Raw genomic sequence first — 22,143 nt, 5'->3', positions numbered from 1 at the left:
AGCTTTGTTTATCACTTCTGCCTGTCCTGCTAAATATTTTTACAGGATTTTCTGTTATTTAATTCAGATTTCCAGAATCTGGAGTATTTTGCTTTGATGTCCCTGTCTCTTGCCCATATCCTGTCATTACTTTAAAAGTCCATTGTCCAGGAAACTTCACTGGGTAATGATCAGAAAGGATTCCATTCCTCCCACTCCAGTCCTTTGAAACAGATTACAATTGAGTATTTCCTGTCATTCAACACTTAATCTGGCTCTGGAACTTCTGTCTGTATTGCATTTCTTTATAACCCTCGTTGCAACCAGAGTCTGCAATGTTTCCCCAACTCGTTATGGTTCCAGATGGGATGCTCCAAACTGTAAGGTCCTGGGTGATGAAAGATGAAATTGTTCCCCCTTTCACTCCCTGTTCATAACAAGGTTAATTCGAAAAGAAAAACCAAAAGAGCTATGGATGCTGTAAGTCAGAGACAAAAACAGAAGTTACTGGAAAAGCTCAGCAGGTCTGGCAGCATTTGTGCAGAGAAATCAGCTTTAACGTTTCGGGTCTGAGAAAGGGTCACTGGACCTGAAACGTTCTCTTCACTGATGCTGCCAGACCTGCTGAGGTTTTCCAGCACATTCTGTTTGAATTCAAAAGGATCCAGACTCCAATGATCTAATGTTATGAAAGAAACCAATTAATTTGGCTTTCTTGTGTTAGCAGTGAGTTTATTCATTATTAAAGGTGAGAAGAGTTAGTAATGCAACACATCGTGTCCAAAAGCATCTACATTAGAAAAACATACAGGTCTACAGAACAATCTCAGAATCATTCATGGAGAGTGGAGTGTTGCATGTTATAGCTGTTGCAGTGGAGTTGGTCAGGTTCATGATCCTGAGTTTTGCAGGTTGGTTGATATTCTGTAGTTCTGATTTCATTTGATTGTGGTTGAATTCCAGCATTCAGGGTATGAAAGTGTCTTTTTAGATCCTTGTTGTCTGGCTGCTGACAAGCTGACTTCTAGAACTCATGTGAGTTTGAAAATATGTCTGAAGTTTGGAATATAATCCACATGGGGTGACTGGCTGTTGAATAGGGAGTCATTATCTCGTTGTTATCTTTGTAGTTATTAGATCACAATCCACCCCTTAGAAGGTCTGTTGCTTCAAGTTTCCTTTGTATCTCTGGGTATGACATTCTGAGAGTCCCACTCCAGGCAGCCACTTAACTTATATCTGCAGCTCTGACAGCCTCTATTTAAAAAAAAATCACACATCTTGGAATTAGAAGTTAAAAATAGCCACTGTAGTCTGTGGTTTTGACCCATGGTCATGGCATTTCTGCACCCCCCTCTCTTTCCCCCCCCCCCCCCCCAATATAATGAATGAAATAAGAATCATTCTCGTTTTATTGCAAGGGGTGACAAAGATAACCATGCTGTTGTCCTTTCTTTTCCCCACACTCAATATTATCTTTTTAATTCTAACCTACCTCTTTAAGTTCATCTGCGATTACAGATGAACCTCAATTATCCAAAATTCAATTATCTGCGTATCAGATTATTTGGCAAGATTACAAGGTCCTGATGCTTGGCTAAGCTGTTATCCGGCATTCGATTAACCGAATGAAATACTCCCTGCCCATGTCTCTCAGTAAATCGAGGTTCCTCTGCGCATTTAATTTCCCAGCAATGTGGGCAAGTTTCAGCGGGCATAGCTGAAATAATAAACCCCAATGGAATAACCTATCATTCTGCGTTGTCTTCATTTCCATAAAAGTTAATGGGTTATGGTTAGAGTGCACTACGGTCCCTCTCCACCCATTTCGGATGTAGGTCTCAAAATGTTTTTGAGAACTGGCAACAAGGAAAGACTTTTGTATGTGGAGTGCAGTCTCATGTTTATTTAGTTTTGTTTGGAGAAATATCAGATTGGTGTCACTGATACAATTCGCCTTCCTGAAGGAGAACAGTTGATGTAATGGTTGGAGCTGTAATTGGGATTCTTGTGGCAATGTGCCCTGTTATGGACCAGACCAGACCCCCTCAAAACATTTCAGGAAAGTTGTTTTAAGCAGGGATAATGCAGATATTCCAGCAGAGAATCAGCTGGTCAAGCCACTTAGTTTAAAACAAAACAGAATTTACTTAGATTACTGAATGAAACACAAACAACAGAATACCGAATAATTTATCTCATCTGAAAACCCACCAGACTATCTTGCCTTAATGATGCTGTTCCAAATACTTGCAGCAATCCCCATAAATTCCCCTTGGTACAAAAGGTAAATTCAAACACACATTCTTAGAGGAGAGAAGGCAGAGAGAGTGTGTGTACCAGCCTGGACCTGCTTCTGTGGGTCCAGCAGCTTTCCTTCACACTACCTGCTAAAACCAAACCAAACCAGAGAAATGTTGTACTGGGAGAACCGGCCATACCCCTTTCATGGGACAAATGTGGGTTTTTTAAACTTGAAAACCTTCTGTTAGCTGTTATCAATCTGTCCCTAAAACCCTCCACCTCAGTCTCTGTCATTTACGATCTCTCTTGGGGGGAAAAATTCCCCAAGGACTACACAGCCTTGTTAAAGGAGCAGCTTTGTCACAGCCCTCCTGGTTTTCTGGATTTGGTGTTACCATTCTAGCACCATCTGTGACAGTGGGTGAAACGATGAAGATCCATCATGGCCAGGTTATCCATGACTTTCTGGAATATTTTGGATATGAAATTTTAACCCTGATCCGGCTGGATCTTATTGTGCAGATCGTACAGGTGAAGAACTTGGTCAATTCCCTCTCCATTCTCCTGGCAGTTATTGTTCTCTAATAGATGGATAGTCATGTCCATGATAGTTAGGGGGCACTTGTAGTCCCTTTTTTCATTTGGGCAGGGGTACCGCATCATCCACTGAAGCTTTGCTGAATGGTTCCCCTAAGGCCACACAGTATCTATCAGTGGTACAGGATTTATCTCATGTTCAGTTTTCCTTTATCTTGGCAAGTTCTGCAAAGTCTTGCTAGATCCTTGTTGAGCTGTGGCCAGTGAAAGTGCTGGCTGATGTGGCCACAGCTTTTGTGAGACTAATATTCCCAGTTGTCAGAATCCTGTGAGTTAGCTGCAATATTTCCATACGGTGACTGGGCAGCACTATTACCCTGTTGGATCTTTGACCGCTCCTCGTTTGCAGATCTGTGGTGGGGTGTGGAGGTGTGGTCTCCCTATTTCCTCGTCAGGAACTTCATCTTTAATATCATAACTTTCAGAGACTGTGTCTGCCCAAGTTTCAGTGTGAGCTACTGTGTTTAACAATGGGTCAGTTTGTTGGGCTGCTATCCGGGAAGACTTATTTATTGCCTCTTTGGGATTTGCTAGGCACCCAAATAACCAGATTGGGGGGTCTAGTGTTTGCAGTCCTGCCGGAGCTTCCACTGGGTGAGTTTGTATGGCCATGGTCTGGGTGACCATACAAGAAGGATAATGCCAAGGCACTTTCTCCTACAATTGATTTCTCTCCTTGACCTCCATAGGTGACCTACGGACCACTAGGAATGCTATTATCTCAGCAGTTTGACCCCACCCGCAGGTAAGCCAAATATGACTCCTATGGTCCCTGGTCTTGACAAGTTGGGTAAATTGGCCATGCTAAATTGCCCATAGTCTTTAGAGATGTCTAGGTTAGGTGCACTGTGCTGTCTGGTAGGAAAGTCATGCCTTTACCCAGCAGCAGAGTTTGGCTGGCTCCGTATCCTTCCATATTTCTAGTCTTGCTAAAGGAGCAACACTCCGAAAGTTTGTACTTGCAAATAAACCTGTTGGACTATAACCTGGTGTTGTGTGACTTTTAACTTTGTCCACTCCAGTCAGCACCTCGACCCTTCCTTTGGATAATACTTGGGGACTTGTTTAACAGTGTCTGCACTTTCAGGAGTGCATTTACAGGGTTTCGTAGCCACTTATACTTGGAGTCATATTCGGCTGTGACAGCTTCCTCGTTATATTATAAAATAACGTGAAAACGAGGTACAAGGTTCTGACCCAGGATCAATACAGTCTTCATTTTTTCAAGATGGCCGAAACATTTCACACCAATGGACCCACTGCTCCACAGGGGATTTCAGTAAAGACATGGATTGCTTTTACATTGAAACTTCAGAGAGTGTTGAGATTCATCTGATCTCGGAGGCTTGATTTGAACTTTTGTTCTGAGATGGATGCTAGAACTTAAACTGTTTACATAGTGTAGCCAGTCTTTTTGACTTAAGAATAGAAACGTTGTTGAGGAGAAGACAGATTTCCAAGTTCCTGTGCACTGCTGAACAGCGGTCAGTCTCCCATCAGTGGCTGTCTCACGCCCTACCAGCTGATGTGGCATCCCAATTTATATCACCATGTGTTTACAATACAAAGTATGTTCTTACAAGTTTAAAGGTAAGCAATTGCTAGACTGGGGTTTACTGGTTAACAATATATAGTCATTTATTTATGAAGTGATAATTCAGAAGTAAGTGTACAGTACTCAGGAGTTGAAAGGACAAATGAAGCTTTTATGTTTAATGAATTTTAAGAATTCAGTTAATTAGATGGTCCTGCATTTGTATAGCACTTAAGTCTTTGCTGGGGCGGGGGGGGGGGGGGGGGGGGAGAATCCAAGATAGTGGCAATCTAATAGATCTGCTGTGCTGGGCTCTGCACCAAAACCCAAGTAAGGTGGGCTTTCATCCCTGCTCCCCACCCTCGCAAGTCATCCATGGGAAAAATTGATAAAGCAAAGCAATACAAAATAACTGGAATCTTTTAAATTCTGATTCTAATGTTCTGGGAATGAGATGAAGACAAATAAAGGAAAGGAAAGGGAGCCAAATGACTGCAGCAAGCAGGGCACTCCCCTACAGTGTCAGATGCACCTGCACCAGAATCTAGTCTCTGAGTTTGTAGAACTCTGAGAGAAAATCGAATTGGCGCTAGAGCCGATCTCTGCCATACTACAGAAGGATGACCAGGAGATCTGAATGCTGGGTTGAGGCGGTTGAACAAAGGACTGCAGCGTTAGAGACCATGGCGGAGAATTCAGAGGGCGACTCTCGAGGGCGAAGGGCAAATAATCGAGCTCCTGGACCGTGAAGAAGGAGAGAGCCTGGTCAGCTTCCTGGATCGGTGGCTCCTGCAGCTTCTGGGGTTGGGAGTTGATTCGGGCCGGGTACGGTTGGAGCTAGCCCACTGGATTGCGATGCAATGTCCCTGCCCGCTCCTAATGCGACTCCAGTGTTATAAAGAGAAGCAACTGATAATGGAAGCCTCCAGAAGGCTGGGAAAAGACTCTCGGGCTCTGGTGTACAAAGGTTTGAAAATTGTTTTTTCAAGTCTTCTGGGGATATAATTAAGAGGAAATCTTTTGATGAAGTCAGGAAGAAGAGATTTGAATATCTAATAATCAGTGAGGTACCTGGCAGTACTGTGCTTCAACCATGGAGGGTCTATTTACAATTTTGATTCAGCAGAGAAAACAAGGGATTTTTTGGACTCTTTGAAATAAATGGTCTGGGTCAGGGGAAATAAAAGTTATAGACAATGGCATATCCTTTTCTTTTATAGTTGTTGGTCCTACAGGTCTGGCATTGCTTTGATGTCAAATTCTCTTTTTCTCTCTTTTAGTAATTTTTGTTATTTCTTTGTTTCTTCTGGGTGAGGGGTGGTTATTTCTTTTATTGAAGACGAATGAGGTTGATGTATGGAGGGGAAGGAGTGGGCGTCCATTTTTAACTCTCATATGTAAGTAATAGGTTTTCTTTGTTCCTGTATTGCTTGGATTTGGGGTGCGATCGTACCTGGGAGGAACCAGGAAGCTTGTAACGTTTGGGATGAGTGCCTTCCATGAGCGAGTGGGGATCTCTCACAATTTTGTTGTTTATATGTTTCTTTGTTTAATTCAAGAGTAGTGGTTAGTTTTTTAGTTTTGATAGTGTCTGTACTGGTAGTTTTTAGATTTTATAAATGTGTTTTCTCCACTCAGCGCACCAGGAGTAAGCTTCTTCCACTCAGGGAGCCATGGGCTGCTCTAGGCGGTCACAGATGGTTCGTTTAAATGGTGCACTCGGAATATAAAAGGGAGCCATTTCCCGATCAAAAAGAAAAGGTGCTCTCAAGCCTCAGAAAGGAAAGGGTTGGCTTCGCCCTGTTACAGGAAACACACTTGAATGACGAAGAACATTTGAAGTTACAGCAGGGAGGATTTTGGTAGGTATTCTTCTCCTCTTTCAATTCTAAAAGCAGAGGAGTGGCCATACTAATACAGAGGAATCTCCCATTCCAGATAATAGAAAAAATTTAGAATGAATATAGGCAGTTCATCATTCTCAAGGCCTTAATACACAGGGAAGATATGGCATTCTAAATGTCTATTGCACCCCCAGTGTACCCCCTTAAATTCTTAATTGATGTAGTCTCCAAATTAATGGCTCTTGGGATATGCCGTACGATTATAGGAGGACACTTCAACTGTCTCATGGACCCTGAGGTTGACAGATGCCAAGGAGTCTCTTGGGTAACTCTCTGCAATCCAGACAGCTAGTGGACTTGTCCACCAGTCCCAACACCCCATACATGTGGAGATGTCTCCACCCCAATGGGAGGGATTTTCCATTTTACTCCAACCCACACAAGTGCCACATAAGAATTGATATGTTCTCTGTTCCATCGAGCTGTCTGAATTCGATGCTATCCTGCAGGATTGGGAGCATAGCTAGGTTGGACCATGCGGCAGTGTACTTGCATGTTAAGATCACGGGTAGTGGGATAGATATGTGCCACTGGCACATGGATCCATTTCTTTTGAACGGTAGCAAATTTATAGAGTGCTTCACAAGGGAGTTTAGGGCCTACTGGGACTTTAACTCGGGTATGGCCAGTAACCCATCTGTGCTTTAGGAGATTACCAAGGCCTATTTAAGGGGTTTAATTATTTCATCCTCAGCAACCAGGAAAAGGCAGAGAGGAGAGCGGTAACCGTTGCTGGAGGCTGGGCTGAAAGCAGCCGAATTGGCATATTATGATAAACCAGCCATGGTTAAGTTACAGCGGGTCACGGCGCCCCAGGCTGCTCAGAATTCAGTATTTACCCAGGCAGCAAAGAGGGAGGTCTGCTTTGCAAAGCAAAGGTTATTCAAATATGGAGATAAGCTGTATCTGGCTTATCTGGCTGGGCAGAAAAGCACCCTGCAGTCCATCGCATCTATATGGAGAGAACTGGCACTATCACTCGCAAATCGAAAAAAGATCAATGCCATATTCAGGAAATTCTATGCAGGGTTGGAGGGTTGTGAGAATGGAATCCTTTTTTGAGAATCTGGACAGATTATATACAGAGAAGGACCATAGTTATTGCTCAGCCCTGTAAGTCTGACGTGGAGAGAAGACTGCTCTGCTGTGTAGGCACTCTCTGTCAATACCATATATCATCTACAGAGAGGGGACACCTGGGAAGATATGGAAAGACTCTAAGGAGTCTGGAATCAGGAACTAGGAGTCGAAATTTTGTTTGAAACATGGGAGGATGTGTGGGAGAATGTGAAGAAAATCTCAATATGCAATAAAGCTCAGGCTATGCAATTGAAGATTCTTCACAGGGCTGATATGCCCCCAGAGTGATTAGCAAAGTTCAAGAAAGGAGCATCTCCACAGTGCTCTAAATGTAAAGTAAGTATAGGCACCCGTACCCATTGTCTATGGATGTGTAATAAGATCTGTAGGTACTGGGGTCCCATAGCAAGTGAATTGGAGGGAATTCTCGGAATTGAAATTAGGGCAGATCCAATACCCCCTTCTTATGGGGCTGCTGAACCTGACTTTACCAGATGAACATGGGAAGAGATAATTCAACATTCTCACGTATTGTGTAAGGAAGAACAATTTAATGAACCGGATCTCAGAAAACATCCCTAGATCCCATGGGATGGCACTCCATCACTAGTCTGCAAGTCCCTCAAGGTTATCGTACAAATGTGATGCACCAGAACACGAAACCATCTCATAAGATGTGGCGGTCCTTTTTTGAATTATATAGACTTGGACCTGTCAGCCATATTGACCCAGGCCTTTATATAGCCGTGAAGGCTGGGTTTGGTGGTCTGGGGCCCTGGGGGTTGGAAGCTTAATAAATACAGGTACAATAACCGATGCACCCATGGACAGGAGCCTCGGTAGGGGTATGTCGAATGATGTAATCTAACTGAAATTAAATTAACATAATGCAAGGTGATTTTATCTAATTTGTTCTAATCTAAGTTGTTAGGCTAGTGTTGCACATTTAAGTCAATTTAGACTAATTTGCTAAGTACAGTCATTTATTGAATCTTTAAGTGAAAAGATTGTTTTGTACCTCTGTGATAGTTTTGGTTTATTCTGTAGAGTAGTGATAGTTTATTGTCAATGTTATTGTAATATAAGATTATTATACTACTTTTTGTATGTTTATAATTTTGTCAAAAAACCCTTTTTCAATAAAAAGAAACATTGCAAATGTGGGAAATTATGTCTCTCAAACTTGATTGAGTTTTTTGAAGAAGTAACGAAGAGGATTGATGAGGGCAGAGCAGTAGATGTGATCTATCTGGACTTCAGTAAGGTGTTCGACAAGGTTCTCCATGGGAGATTGATTAGCAAGGTTAGATCTCATGGAATCCAGGGAGAACTAGCCATTTGGATACAGAACTGGCTCAAAGGTAGAAGACAGAGGGTGGTGGTAGAGGGTTGTTTTTCAGACTGGAGGCCTGTGACCAGTGGAGTGCCACAGGATCGGTGCTGGGCCCTCTACTTTTCATCATTTATACAAACGATTTGGCTGTAAGCATAAGATGTACAGTTAGTAAGTTTGCAGATGACACCAAAATTGGAGGTGTAGTGGACAGCGAAGAAGGTCACCTTAGATTACAACAGGATCTTGATCAGATGGGCCAATGGGCTGAGAAGTGGCAGATGCAGTTTAATCTAGATAAATGTGAGGTGCTGCATTTTGGGAAAGCAAATCTTAGCAGGACTTACACACTTAATGGTAAGGTCCTAGGGAGTGTTGCTGAACAAAGAGACCTTGGAGTGCAGGTTCATAGCTCCTTGAAAGTGGAGTTGCAGATAGATAGGATAGTGAAAAAGGCATTTGGTATGCTTTCCTTTATTGGTCAGAGTATTGAGTACAGGAGTTGGGAGATCATGTTGTGGCTGTGCAGGACATTGGTTAGGCCATCTTTGGAATATTGCGTGAAAGTCTGGTCTCCCTCCTATTGGAAGAATGTTTAGAAACTTGAAAAGGTTCAGAAAAGATTTACAAGGATGTTGCCAGGGTTGGAGGGTTTGAGCTATAGGGAGAGACTGAATAGGCTGGAGCTGTTTACCCTGGAGGGTTGAAGGCTGAGGGGAGACCTCATAGAGGTTTATAAAATCATGAGGTGTATGGATAAGGTAAATAGACAAGGTCTTATTCCTGGGGTCGGGGAGTACAGAACTATAGAGGGCATAGGCTTAGAGTGAGAGGGGAAAGATATAAAAGAGGCCTAAGGGGCAACGTTTTCACGCAGAGGGTGGTACGTTTATGGAATGAGCTGCCAGAGGAAGTGGTGGAGGCTGGTACAATTGCAACATTTAAAAAGCACCTGGATGGGTATATGTATAGGAAGAGTTTGGAGGGATATGGGCCAGGTGCTGGCAAGTGGGACTAGATTGGGTTGGGGTATCTGGTCAGCATAGAGGAGTTAGACGGAAGAGTTTGTTTCTGTGCTGTACATCTCTATGACCCTATGACTCTAAATGGGACTAGATTAGGTTAGCATATCTGGTTGGCATCTAAGTTGAGCTGAAGGGTCTGTTTCCATGCTCTACATCTCTCTGACTCTATACCTGTAAACCAAGGGATTAGGGTACACAGAGTTTTATTACCAATCAGCATTGATCTCATTGAAGGGGGGAACACCTCTGAGGAATTGCCTGACCCCTACTTCTATTTTTATGTGTGCAATACCTGATTGTGAATCATATACAAGGTTGATATGTACATTGTGGTAGAACCCACAATGCTCTTTATCACAAGGAACTCTTTCAGGCAACTTATTGACCTGATGTTCGGCTGCTATCTCCTGCTGCTCCATTATTGCAATCACACCATTCAAGGGAAGGTGACATACAATGAGGACTGTGACTCTCTAAGGAAGTTAGTGGAGAACAAGGTTTTCATGTGCTTGGATATGGGGGCTCGCTGTAGTATTCCCCAGAGAAATGTTGACTGGGGTCACATCAGTCTGCTGCACCCTGCATGTTTCCAATTTCTAACAAGGTAGAAATCTTGAGAGATGAGCTAATTAGGTTAAATTGTGTGAAACAAAAAGAGAAATTGCTGGAGAGAAAGAGCAAGTCTGGCAGCATCTGTGCAGAGAAAGCAGAGCTAACATTTCTAAAGAATGTTTCAGATCCAGTGACCATTCTTCAGAAATGTCAACTCTGCGTTCTCTCCACGGATACTGCCAGACCTGAGTTTCACCAACAATTTCTGTTTGTTTTTATTTTGGATTTCAAGAATCTGTAGTTCTTTATTTGTTCTTTAGTTTCAGTGGTTTGCCTCCGTATTCGGAGAATGGAATTGGGCTGAGCCTACACAGGAGACAGCCACTAGATGGAGGAGCTGGTGTTGGACTTGGGTGGACAAAGTTAAAAACTCAACACCAGGTTATAGTCTAACAGGTTTATTTGGAAGCACTAGCTTTCAGAGGATATGCTCATTCATCAGGTAACTGTGGAGCAGGATCATAAGACACAGAATTTATCGCAAAAGAACACAGTGTCATGCATGCAAAGGTTTCGTTCAATATATCTTATCAGTTGCATGTTAGTACTTACCTATAATTGTTTTATGTTTATTTTTACAGCAAATGAATAGAAAGCATGACACTTTATGAACAGCAGTGGTAAAATTTATTCAGAAATGTACATGTTCAAAAATGTACAAAAATATTCAATTTAAAACTTTGAAAGTGCAAACTTGAAACCTTCTCCCGTTAGTTAAAAATCCTCACTAAAGTGCATCCAACACGCAACTATTCAGATGGCTTGAGTATAACAAACATGTTATTACAGAAAGATATTATAAATGTTCAAACAACTGTCTGTCAACTCTATCCTTGGAAGAGAAGGTGAAGGAGGTAAGAGAGTTAATAACACTCCTCTTGACATTTTGATTGGTATTTGAAGTCAATTTATTGAATGTGGTATTCAAATTAATTTGCACTTGCATCAGGATAAAAACCATTAATAAACCTAAATTGCACCTGGTATTTTTCACTAATTTTAAGTTTCATATTATTCTATTCAGTTTGGCTGGAAATTTGATCCATGAATTCAGTTTGGAAACAAAGGAGTGAAATTTTGTGGAATTTACAGCACAGAAACAGGCCATTCAGCCCAACTGAACCAGTGTTATTGCTCCATGTAAACTTCCTTCCAACCTTCTTCATCTAGCATTATCAGCATAACCATTTATTCCCTCCTCCCTCATGTATTTAATCCACTGAATGCATTACTTATAAAGAGCAGATATCTCCACCCACTACCAAACATTAAATGTCTGTCACTTCAGGCTGAATGAGGCAAATGGCAACCAACTGTCTTTGTCTCTCACTCAGAAACAGATACAAAAGTAAAATCACCTGCATGGAAGTTAAATGAAAAATGCAAAATCTGATCAGGTTCATCATGCATTGTATGAGAAATTCAGGAAAAAGCACCCAATTCACACAAAGCTGCCTCTCAATGAGAGTTGTGCAAAAATATCACCCAGGTCCCTTCAAGGTAAGAGGGTCAGTGTCTTCACTAACTTTGCCCTTTGTCCCGAATCTCAAATTTAACTAAAGACTCTACAATTCGTGACTGAGGCAAAACTGAATTTTGTTGATGTCATTTGTGACTTTGTAAACATGCCCATCATTACTTGTATACAAAAGTAGAATCTTGCACTCTTTAGTTGTGCAACAAAGACAAGGCACTAAATTTTGAAGTTAGTTCCAGTTTGTCCCCAATCTGTGCAGATACATGCACACTGGACAAAAACATACAACAGCACAAAGGGTTCGGGTTAATGTACATCCTTTTGATTTGCTCCTGGAGCCAGTAAAGAGCCCACACTTTGCGGAATTAAAATACTGTTCATCCTTGAAAGGATTTGATTTCTAGTCATGTAGTGTCTATTTCTTTGTGGTAAGATATTTCTCTGACAGGGTAAATCTCCATGTTGCAAATGTAAAAACTCTGCGTGTGACATGTCCTTAAAATTCAGGGCTAGCACTTACAATCTGGGGGGTCGGATATTCAAGGATTCCAGATGCTCAGTCAGAACACTGCACTCTAATTCAGGCCTCTAAAACAAGTTTTTGGGTGCTAATGTGCTTAATGTGTGTTCACAATTCTCGAATGGTAAATAAAGGCTAAAGTGCCACACGAATTTCTCAACTCAGAAATTGAATCTGTTTTACACTGAGGATAGAAACGTGGGCTTAATTTCAACACATTGAGGTCACCTCTGGAATGGCTGAATAGTGAGATATAAAAGAATGTGGGGTTCCTGGGAATAGAGAGCTTTGCAGAGTTTCTTGACAGATTTTGCAATAGTCTTGGTTTATATTGCTTGCCTTTTAATGTAGAGTGGTGTGTTCTGCATAAGGCACATGTGCAAAATAATGGCATTTACAATGCAAAACAAGCTGCTCATAGAATTATGTTTTTAAAAAAAACCCGAGTGTACCTAGGCAGGAAACATTGTAAGCATCAGGTGCTTCAACCTGTAAATGCCAGACGATATTCTAGTCACAGTAAAATATATTCAACCTATGAAAACGATTACTTGATTAAAACTGAATTTTCATCTACCTGAGATTATCTAAAATACCCAAACATGACTTTAATCTGGACAATGTCAAGACTTAATATAATAACCTTGTGTCACAAATCCCCAATTATCTTCAATACAGTGACCAAGAATCACTGTGCCATGGACTGTCCACTAATCTCCACAACAATATTCACATGTCAGACTCCACCAAACCTACTCCATTATGAAACTGAGTGCAATAAGCCTTGTCATAACTGTGCCAGAAGAGACACTATAACTATTTCAACAGTTTCTCCAAGGCTCCCGTGACCAATATTCAGTTTGTACTATACCACATTGTATGCTGAATAGAACATCTGAAGCAATTAGGAGATTTATAACAACAGACATACTCCCTCACCAAGCAATAAAATATATGGCTACATATCCATTCATATATAAGTTCCTATGCATGAGAGGTACCTGTCATTAAAATGAGAAAATAATCAGAGGTGTCGCCAGGCGTGACAGCCCCAAAGGTCAGGATCTGAGGTGACTAAGTGATTCCAGATGAAAGTAATTCCATTACTTGAATAGAACAAGACTCCCAGCTTCCACAGGAAATTCCCATTTTCTCTATTTGAAAAGCTTAATCTTGGGCCTGTGGTAATGGTGATGGAACTGGAGGTCACTTTTGGGAGCAAATTGTCACTTTCACTGTCACTGTCATTCTAATTAGGCCCAGGAGCAGGACCAGCACGGCTCTGTAAATAGATAAGAAAGTGAAGTTATTGGCAACTGCGTTTTGAGAAGAGAGAATAATTACCATTGTGTTTAAACTTTACATCCTAAATTAAATATCTTTATAAATCTACAGTTTTATCAATGACACAGCTTGAGCACAAAATCCAGATCAGCATAGCCCTACCGGATGAAACATTAATCCAAAGCCAGTCTGCCCTTTCACGTGGATGTAAAAGATCCCAGCACCATTTGGAAGAAGAGCAGAGGGGTTCACTGTAATTTGTTGTCCAGTGTTTGTACCTCAACTCAAAATGGATCATCAGTCATTGTCACATTGTTCTTTGTGGGGCTTGCTGTATGCTAATTGGTTGCTGCATTTCCTACAACAATGATGTAATGTTGTAATTCTGTTTCTCTTGTCGTATCGCTGAGTAATTTCAACATTTTCTGTTTGTATTTCTGATTGTTGGCATCTGTAGTACTTTATCATTGCATTGCTGACTCTTAATCAGTTAGTTTTTCTCCACACGCTGATGAGCATGGTTGTGACATGGAGGGGTTCAGAAACACTACTTGCCTTGTATCTCTGTTCCACAAACATCAAACATTTCTCCCTGAGGTACATGCAATTCCTCTACAAATGATAATTGAGGAATTGAAGAATTCACTGACAGTTAGGGAACATTTCCTCTCTGGGCTACATCCACCACCTCCAAGCCTTCCAACATTATTGTTGTCATAACTTGATCAACTTTGTTCTCTGCTCTGAAATTTCTTGGCTAAGCCCAACAGCCTACTCCTCTGACACCTCAAACCCAATTCTTTGACAAAACTTTTGTTCTCCCATCTCAAAACGGATTTGTGTTCCAAAGCTGGCAGTGCCCTTAGACAAACTATACCAGCATAGCAACAACACTGGTACCTGTCAGACATTGTGGAAAATTGCCCAGGTAAGTCCCTGTCCACAAAGAAAGTAGGACAAATCCAATTCAGCCAACTACTGCCCACACCCTATATTTGATCATCAGCAAAGTGATAAAAGTACAACAGAATAGCATTTACTAAGCAAAAAATTAGCACACTTATGCTCAGCATGGATGGCTTGGTGGACAAAAGAGCTGAACCCAAGACATCAGAGTGATTGCCCTTGACATGAAGGTCACATTTGAACAAGTATGGCATCAAGGAACCCTTGCAAAATTTGTGTATCAGAATCATGGGGAAATCTTCTCCACTGGCAACACTGACAGGTTAATGGCTGGGAACTCCACAGCAAGTAAATCATCTCCCTACTCCTCCACGTTTGTCTGCCATTGATAGACCATTTTGGGAATGTGATGGAGTACTCACCCACTTGCTTGACTGGCTCCAGTTCCAACAACACTCAAGAGTATTGACAACACCTAGGACAAAGCAGCCCAACTGGTGGTAGCCCATCCACCACCTGAAACATTCACTTCACCACCACCCACAATGCACAGTGGAGGCAATATGTCCCATATACAAGTTGCAACTTTCAAACCTGTAATGGCTTACTATGGAAGTTAAAGATAATATTAGATTGAAGGAAGAAGTTTATAATGTTGCAAAGATAATAGTAAAGCTGAGGATCAGGATTGCAATGGAAACAAAGAAAAAACAGTACCAAAGGTTGATATAAGTGAAAAGGTTACAGATTTAACAGAGAAAAAAAATGGGACAGGAGGGAAACAGCTAAAGTAAGCATTCATTCCATTTGAGACAAAAACAAGAAAAAAGTTATCATGAGGAATGAAGAAATGGCAGAGACATTCAATGATTGTTCCTATCTCTTTCCACTGTAGTAGATTCAATATACATATCAGAAGTGGAGGGTAATCAACAGACTAATGTGTGTGAAGGACTGAGGTAAACAACTTTAACAGGGAGTAAAAAGTAATTAAGGAGCTTCAGGGACTAAAATTTGACCAATTGCAAGGACTTGACACACCTTATACCCTAATGTTCTAACGAGATGGCTGCAGAGATGAGCATTGCATGGGTTATTGTTATTGAAAGTTCCCGAGATCAGTGCTTACCACACCATTTCCCACTGTGACCTGATCCCTCAGTGGGAATGGGATGGGGGAAGAGAGTGAGATGTTGTGGATTGGCCTCTCAGCACAGGTACCATTTAATACTCAGGACGAAGATTCATGTCATTGGGAGTAACGCATTAACGTGGAAAAAGAATTGATCAAAGGGGAGGAAGCAGAGAGTGAAGATAAATAGGGTAGTTTGTGAGATTGTGCTACAAGGATTGGTGAAAGGGCCTCAGCTTTTTGCAATCTACATCGATGACCAAGGCAAAGAGAGAGACAGCAATGTATCCTAGTTAGCCATAGTTTCAAATCTCACAATGACAGCCTGTGGAATTTGAATTCATTAATGAATTTGTAATATACAGCCAGTCACAGCGATGGTAAAATGACAACTACCATCAATTGTAAAGATACACCTGGTTCACAAATACACTAGAAGCTCATTGTATTTCAAATCCAAATGTTTTAGTGAGAGCTTTCCTTCACCACAATCCTAAAAACTCTCACCTCACTGATTACTAGTTCACAAAAGTTATGCAACAAAATTTACATGCAATAAACTCTTGAAATATCCAGTGAGGGTAGAGGCCATTCAGTCAATTGAATCTGCAATGATCGTCTGAAGAGCATCCCAACCCCCAACCTGTCCCCATATTTACCATAGACAGTCCACCTAGCCTGCACAAACTGGACACTACTGGCCAATTAAGCATGGCCAAGCCACCTAACCTGCCCTTTTGACCGTGGGAGGAAACCGGAGCACCCGGAGGAAACCGATGCAGACACAGGAATAACGTGTAAACTCTACACAGACCAAGGCTGGAATCTGCAGTGAGGCAACAGTGCTAACCATTGAGCCACTGTAAAGCCCCAGATATCCATTATCTGTTCCCTCATTCTATGAGGTTTAGGCATTCCTTCAGAACATTGTAGATGATGACTCTGAAGTCCTTTAGAGAAGGAAATCTGCCATCCTTACCCAGTCTGGAGTACATTTAGCTCCAGACCCATACCATGTGGTTGAGTCTTAACTGGCCTCTGAAATGATCCAGTGAGACTCTCAGTTAAAGGGAAATTATGGCAGAAATGTTGACCAAGTCAGCAATAACTGCATCCTATGAAAGAATAAAGAAAAAAAATTGGGCATACTAAAAATTAGTGTGAAGGTATGCAAAGTGATTAGGAGTTGAAATGGTATGTTGGCCTTTATTGCAAGAAGATTGACGTACAGGAATAAGGAAATCTTGCTGTAATTATACAGGACTTTCAGTGAGAGAACAGCTAGATTATTCTGCAGAGCGTTGGTCTCTATATTTAAAGAAGGGTTTGTTTGTGATGGAGGCAATACAGTGAACATTCACAGGATTGGTCCTCAGAATGAGGAATTGTCCTGTGGTGAGAAATGGTATAAATTGGGCCGAGATTCCCTGGAGTTTAGAAGAATGAGACAGGATGTCATTGAGATATACAATGTGCTGACAGGACTCAGAAGTGTAGGCACAGAGGTAGTTTCTCCAGTCCTGAGAAATCTAGAAAGCAGGGGCACAGTCTCAGGATAGGGGCATGATCTTTTGAATCAAATGAAATGAAAACAAGATTAGAAAACTTGTGAATTCTCTATCTCAGAAAGCTATGGATGTACCATCAGTGAACAAGTTTAAAGTTGGAATAGAGAGATTACTTGTGCCTCTGAAAATCACGGGAAGCAAAATGAGGTTGGAGCACAATGTTAGTCATGATCGTAATGAATGGTGGAACAGGCTTGAGGGGCTGAATGGGCTACTTCCACTTCTTCCTGATGTGCTTAAGCGATGCTGAAAATATGCTGGATTAATGTGTGCTGTCATTAAGTGAAACTCTCCCATTTTGCTGTGAGCTTGTTTCTCATCACCTAATGTGGCCTCAGCCTGAATCACATACTCAGGTGACTGGAGTGGGATTTGAACCCATGAGCCCTGACTCATACCTGAGGCAAAGGTCTGACTGAATTGGTTGCAGAATCATTTCATTGTGTTGAGCAAAGAGTGAATAAATGCATAAACAGACAATCTCTTGCAGCCTCACAATTACATAATCTCAACAGTAACAAACCAGAATTGAATACAAGCACAGAGAGAACACACCAAACAACAATTTGATTGACTGCTTCTCCCTCTTCCTACCCTCAGCTCTTCGTGCCAGACGTCATATTGGACTTTGGCTTTTTTCACTGTATCTGCATCCATCTCCATGTTCTTGCAGTACACTTGGACCAGCTTCTCTGCAAATCTTACTGGCAGCAGATGAGACACCTGGAGAGGCACAGGAGGTAGAAAGTTCATATCCATCTAGATCAACAGAAAAATGCTGGTGTTGGACTGGGGTGGACAAAGTTAAAAATCACACACCACCACGTTACAGTCCAACAGGTTTATTTGGGAGTACTACCTTTCAGACCGCTGCTCCTTCGTTAGGTAACTAGTGGGGAAGGAGTGTCTTATAATCCTGCCCCACTAGATACCTGCTGAAGGAGCAATGCTCTGAAAGCTAGTATTTCCCAATAAACCTATAGGGCTGTAACCTGGTGTCGTGTGTGATTTTTAACTTGGTATAATAGAGTGAGCAGTGTTGCAGTGAATGAAGGCTCTGTTAACTTGCCAATGTATGGAGCTACCAACACCTCATCAGGCACAGTTAACTGAGATACATGTGAGGTTTAACAACAACCTCTAGGCTACTGTCCAGTGTCTTCCCATCACAGCACTGGCAGTTGGTCCCAGTCCTGTCTTCATTTGGTGTGTGACTGGAAAGAGTTGACTTTTTAAAGCCACATTACAAGCAAGATTTACCTGATCTTTTGGGATTTTGATTGTGACATTCGGGTTCTCCTTTGTGTAGAATAAGGTATTCTGAAAGGGATCTTTCTCCTTCTTCCCATAGTCCATCGGAATAATCTAAATCCACAGAAACAGATATTGAAATCTTTCAAACATTAAAATCTGGAAAAATACATTGCAAATGGACTACTTGATATTTCTGAAGTGGGACCCTGAAACTAGCTGGGACCTTTGGCACAGATTTCACCGTTGAGTGGCTGTTACTGTAATGGTAACATCTCAGGTCGATTTGCCATGAACACCAGTCTGTACAACAGTACCATGTTTCATCAAATGTCCCCTTAAAACTTCTGTAAAGGGTGAGGTGTGGGGTGGGGAGGTGAACATTCTGAAAAACACCTCAACTGGAGAAATGTTCATGTGGTCAGGTTGCCATGGAGAGAGAGACTCAAACTCACTGTGGTGGATGGTACACTTAACACCTTTCACAGTATCTCCCAGAAGAAGGACAGTTGCTGATTCAGACAGAAAAGAAATGAGAAAGTCTATTTGTGGTGATGGCAAAACTGGATATTTTTAAGTATTTAGTTTCCACTCAAAAGAACACATCTTGAAGATTTCAAGAATGGGGAGTCACTAAACTGTGCCTTTCCATTTGAACTCGCAGTTAATAACTTTTTAAATGTGACAATATGTAAGAATTAAAGCAAGTATGCAAACTTAAGCCTATAAATTTCATAAACACCTATTTTAAGGCTGATGATACTGATTGTGCCGATGACACAAAGATCGGTGATGTTGTAGATAGTGTCGAGGGCTGTTGCAGGCTACAAGACATTGACAGGATGCAGAGTTATGGTGTCATGGAGCTGTCATTTAAACAAATTTAGATTAAGTCTTGCATCTTTTAGAATGGGATATGCTCTTTCAAGTTCTTTAATTTATAAATCCCAGAAATCCTTTTAAGTTACTTTCGCAAAATAGCTTTAGCTTTTCTAACAAGATGTGTCACTTCAGTGGTCTGGGTCATACGGCCTCGGACCTTTGGGTGACCATCCTCCAAGGCAGACTTTGGGACAGACAACAAAGTAGAGAGGCCAAGCACAGGCTAATAGCTAAGTTTGGTACCCATGAGGATGACCTCAACTGGGACCTTGGGTTCACGTCACAGTACAAGTGACACCACTGCACTATACTCACTCTCTCCCTCCCTCTCTCTCACACACACACACAAATACTCATACAAACACACTCATGCAGATGCTCTCTCATAGGTAAGCTCTCTCTCATACAGACACACACATGCGCCCCTGCACTCACATCCATGCACACACCCTCTCACAGACCTATACCCTATCACACTCACACATATTTGACCAAGTTTATACACACACACACTCACATGCACACATTCACTCTGTCTCTCTGCCACATGCTGCATCTACGTTTATGAGGTGAATTTGTATTTTCAGAATTAAGTTTTATTTTGCTCAAAAACTGCATAAATTCATGTAAGATTCTGTCAGTCCTACTTTAGAAAGAGAACCAGTCTCACTCAACATTGGGACACAGACAGACTTCAACCTCACACCTTTAAGGCATTGTCTAAGCAGAGATGACACCTATTGTTAGAAAAGCTAAAGCTATTATGAGAATCTAACTTTCTAGGATTTACATAGTCAAGAACTGGAACTAGCATATTCCAATCTAAAAGGTGAAAGACTTATTCCAAATTTGTTTAATATCTAATTACAGCTCCATGACACTGTAACCCCTTGCTATAAATTCTTTGTCTTGTGATCTTATACTCTACAACCATGTGATGAAGGCACAGTACTCCGAAAGCTAGTGCTTCCAAATAAACCTGTTGGACTATAATCTGGTTTTGTGTGATTTTTAACGAAGGTAATGAGAGGCATAGATAGAGTAGTTAGCCAGAGATGTTTCCCCAGGGCAGAAATAGTTGTCATGAGGGGTCATAATTTTAAGGTGATTGCAGGAAGGTATAGGGGAGATGTCAGAGGTAGGTTTTTTATGCAGAGAGAGGTGGGTGCATGGAATGCACTGGTAGTAGACTCAGAGACATTAGGGACATCTAAGCGACTACTGGACAAGCACTTGGACAGCAGTAAATTGAGGGATGTGTAGGTTAGGTTGATCTTAGATTAAGGTAAATGCTTGGCACAACATTGTGGGCCGAAGGGTCTATACTGTGCTGAACTGTTCTATGATCTAATTATGAATAGTAAAGTCCTTGTTCTCTTTTATTTCCACCAAGCGTTCTGTTATACATTCTGGGATCTTGGGGATCTCTTAAAGTTTCTTTACTTCTCCTGGGAGAAAACCAATGTGTGCCACAGCTCTGAGGAATTCACTTTGATTCACCTCAGTATTTGTGATTTGAGCTGTTTTGGAGTCCTTCTACTAGCATCCAGCTAAGTGACCCTTTATTATGGATATCCTAGTCTGGCATAGACCTTTCTGCTTTCTTGCTCAGTGACTCTGAAATCAGAATGTACCCTTGGTCTTGATGGCTCTTTTGCTTCTGGTTCATAGCTTCTATCAAATTCTCCCTCTCTCTCTCTCTCTTTCTCAAAGCTGCTTCTGGAATCCATCTTCAACCCGTAGTAGCTTTCTCTGTGCATTTTCAAGCTCTTCCTATGAAAACTGTTTGTACTCTGTGGAAACATTAACCCAGACTAACTAAAAACCATATTACCTACCTGCAACCTTTCTCCATGGCAATGTGGGAATCTAATATATCCCAATTAGAAATTTCAACAAATAAACTTCAACCCTCAAATCTGTCCATTGACCTGAAAAGTACATGATATGATACTTTAAGACGTTGTATTATTTGCCAGTTGCTTTCCAACCCTGTGTTTTAGGAAATTGAATGAATAATTTAAACTCCTCATGAAGACAACAGTTGATATTTTGTCTCCACCAAGAAACTCAGAAAGCAGCTATCCTTTGTTTAGTGTTTTTCCAATACCAATTCCAATCTTGTGTAGTAAATAAAGGCTATCCCTGGTATGAAAATTACTTACAGTACTCTTTACCAGCTCCTCAAAAAGGGTTTTCACTTGTCTTACATTTAGTAATGCAATCTCCAAACACTATGTCATATCCAAAATCATATGAATCAATAGACAATAGACAATAGACAATAGATGCAGGAGTAGGCCATTCAGCCCTTTGAGCCTGCACCGCCATTCAATATGATCATGGCTGATCATTCCCAATCAGTATCCTGTTCCAGCCTTATCTCCATAACCCTTGACTCCACTGTCTTTAAGAGCTCTATCCAATTCTTCCTTAAATGAATCCAGAGACTGGGCCTCCACTGCCCTCTGGGGCAGAGCATTCCACACAGCCACCACTCTCTGGGTGAAGTAGTTTCTCCTCATCTCTGTCCTAAATGGTCTACCCCGTATTTTTAAGTTAAAATTAAACATTTTTACAGAAATATCTGGGAAAATCTGGGTGAAGTGGAATAATTATCAAAAGCTTTAGACATTTTGGCTTGCACGGTGAACTGCTGCTCGAGATCCTGAAGTGACTATAATTGTCACTCTAACACCACATAGCTCTGAGATGTTTGATGCTCTGTAGAATTATTTAAAAGGAATAGTTCTGATAGTTCATGTAAACTTTCATTTGGAACTAACCCACTAACTAATGTAGCTTTTGTTGAGTT

At 41.3% G+C, this 22,143-nt stretch overlaps 1 protein-coding gene and 1 long non-coding RNA gene across 2 annotated transcripts in view; one reads left to right on the top strand and one right to left on the bottom strand.

Annotated features, from left to right (window-relative positions):
- The first annotated feature begins 4,679 nt into the window (after positions 1-4,679).
- LOC140462866 (uncharacterized) lies at positions 4,680-7,645 on the top strand. The gene is made up of 2 exons (XR_011954549.1): positions 4,680-5,321; positions 5,993-7,645. It is a non-coding gene; the product is annotated as an uncharacterized lncRNA (long non-coding RNA).
- Positions 7,646-10,946: 3,301 nt separating this feature from the next.
- LOC140462865 (deoxynucleoside triphosphate triphosphohydrolase SAMHD1-like) overlaps positions 10,947-22,143 on the bottom strand; it is a 76,003-nt gene continuing 64,806 nt past the window's right edge. The window contains exons 14-16 of the mRNA XM_072556267.1: positions 18,456-18,560; positions 17,790-17,918; positions 10,947-13,587 (exon numbers count right to left, since the gene is read on the bottom strand). Of these exons, the coding sequence (XP_072412368.1) occupies positions 13,555-13,587; positions 17,790-17,918; positions 18,456-18,560 (267 nt within the window). The 3' untranslated portion in view covers positions 10,947-13,554. The remainder of the gene's footprint in view (positions 13,588-17,789; positions 17,919-18,455; positions 18,561-22,143) is intronic.

The sequence above is a fragment of the Chiloscyllium punctatum genome, chromosome 37 (genome assembly GCF_047496795.1).
Source record: "Chiloscyllium punctatum isolate Juve2018m chromosome 37, sChiPun1.3, whole genome shotgun sequence".
In the NCBI taxonomy this organism is placed as follows: domain Eukaryota; kingdom Metazoa; phylum Chordata; class Chondrichthyes; order Orectolobiformes; family Hemiscylliidae; genus Chiloscyllium; species Chiloscyllium punctatum.
Note: the sequence above shows the minus strand (reverse complement) of the source record. Positions and strands in the feature narration are given on the sequence as shown.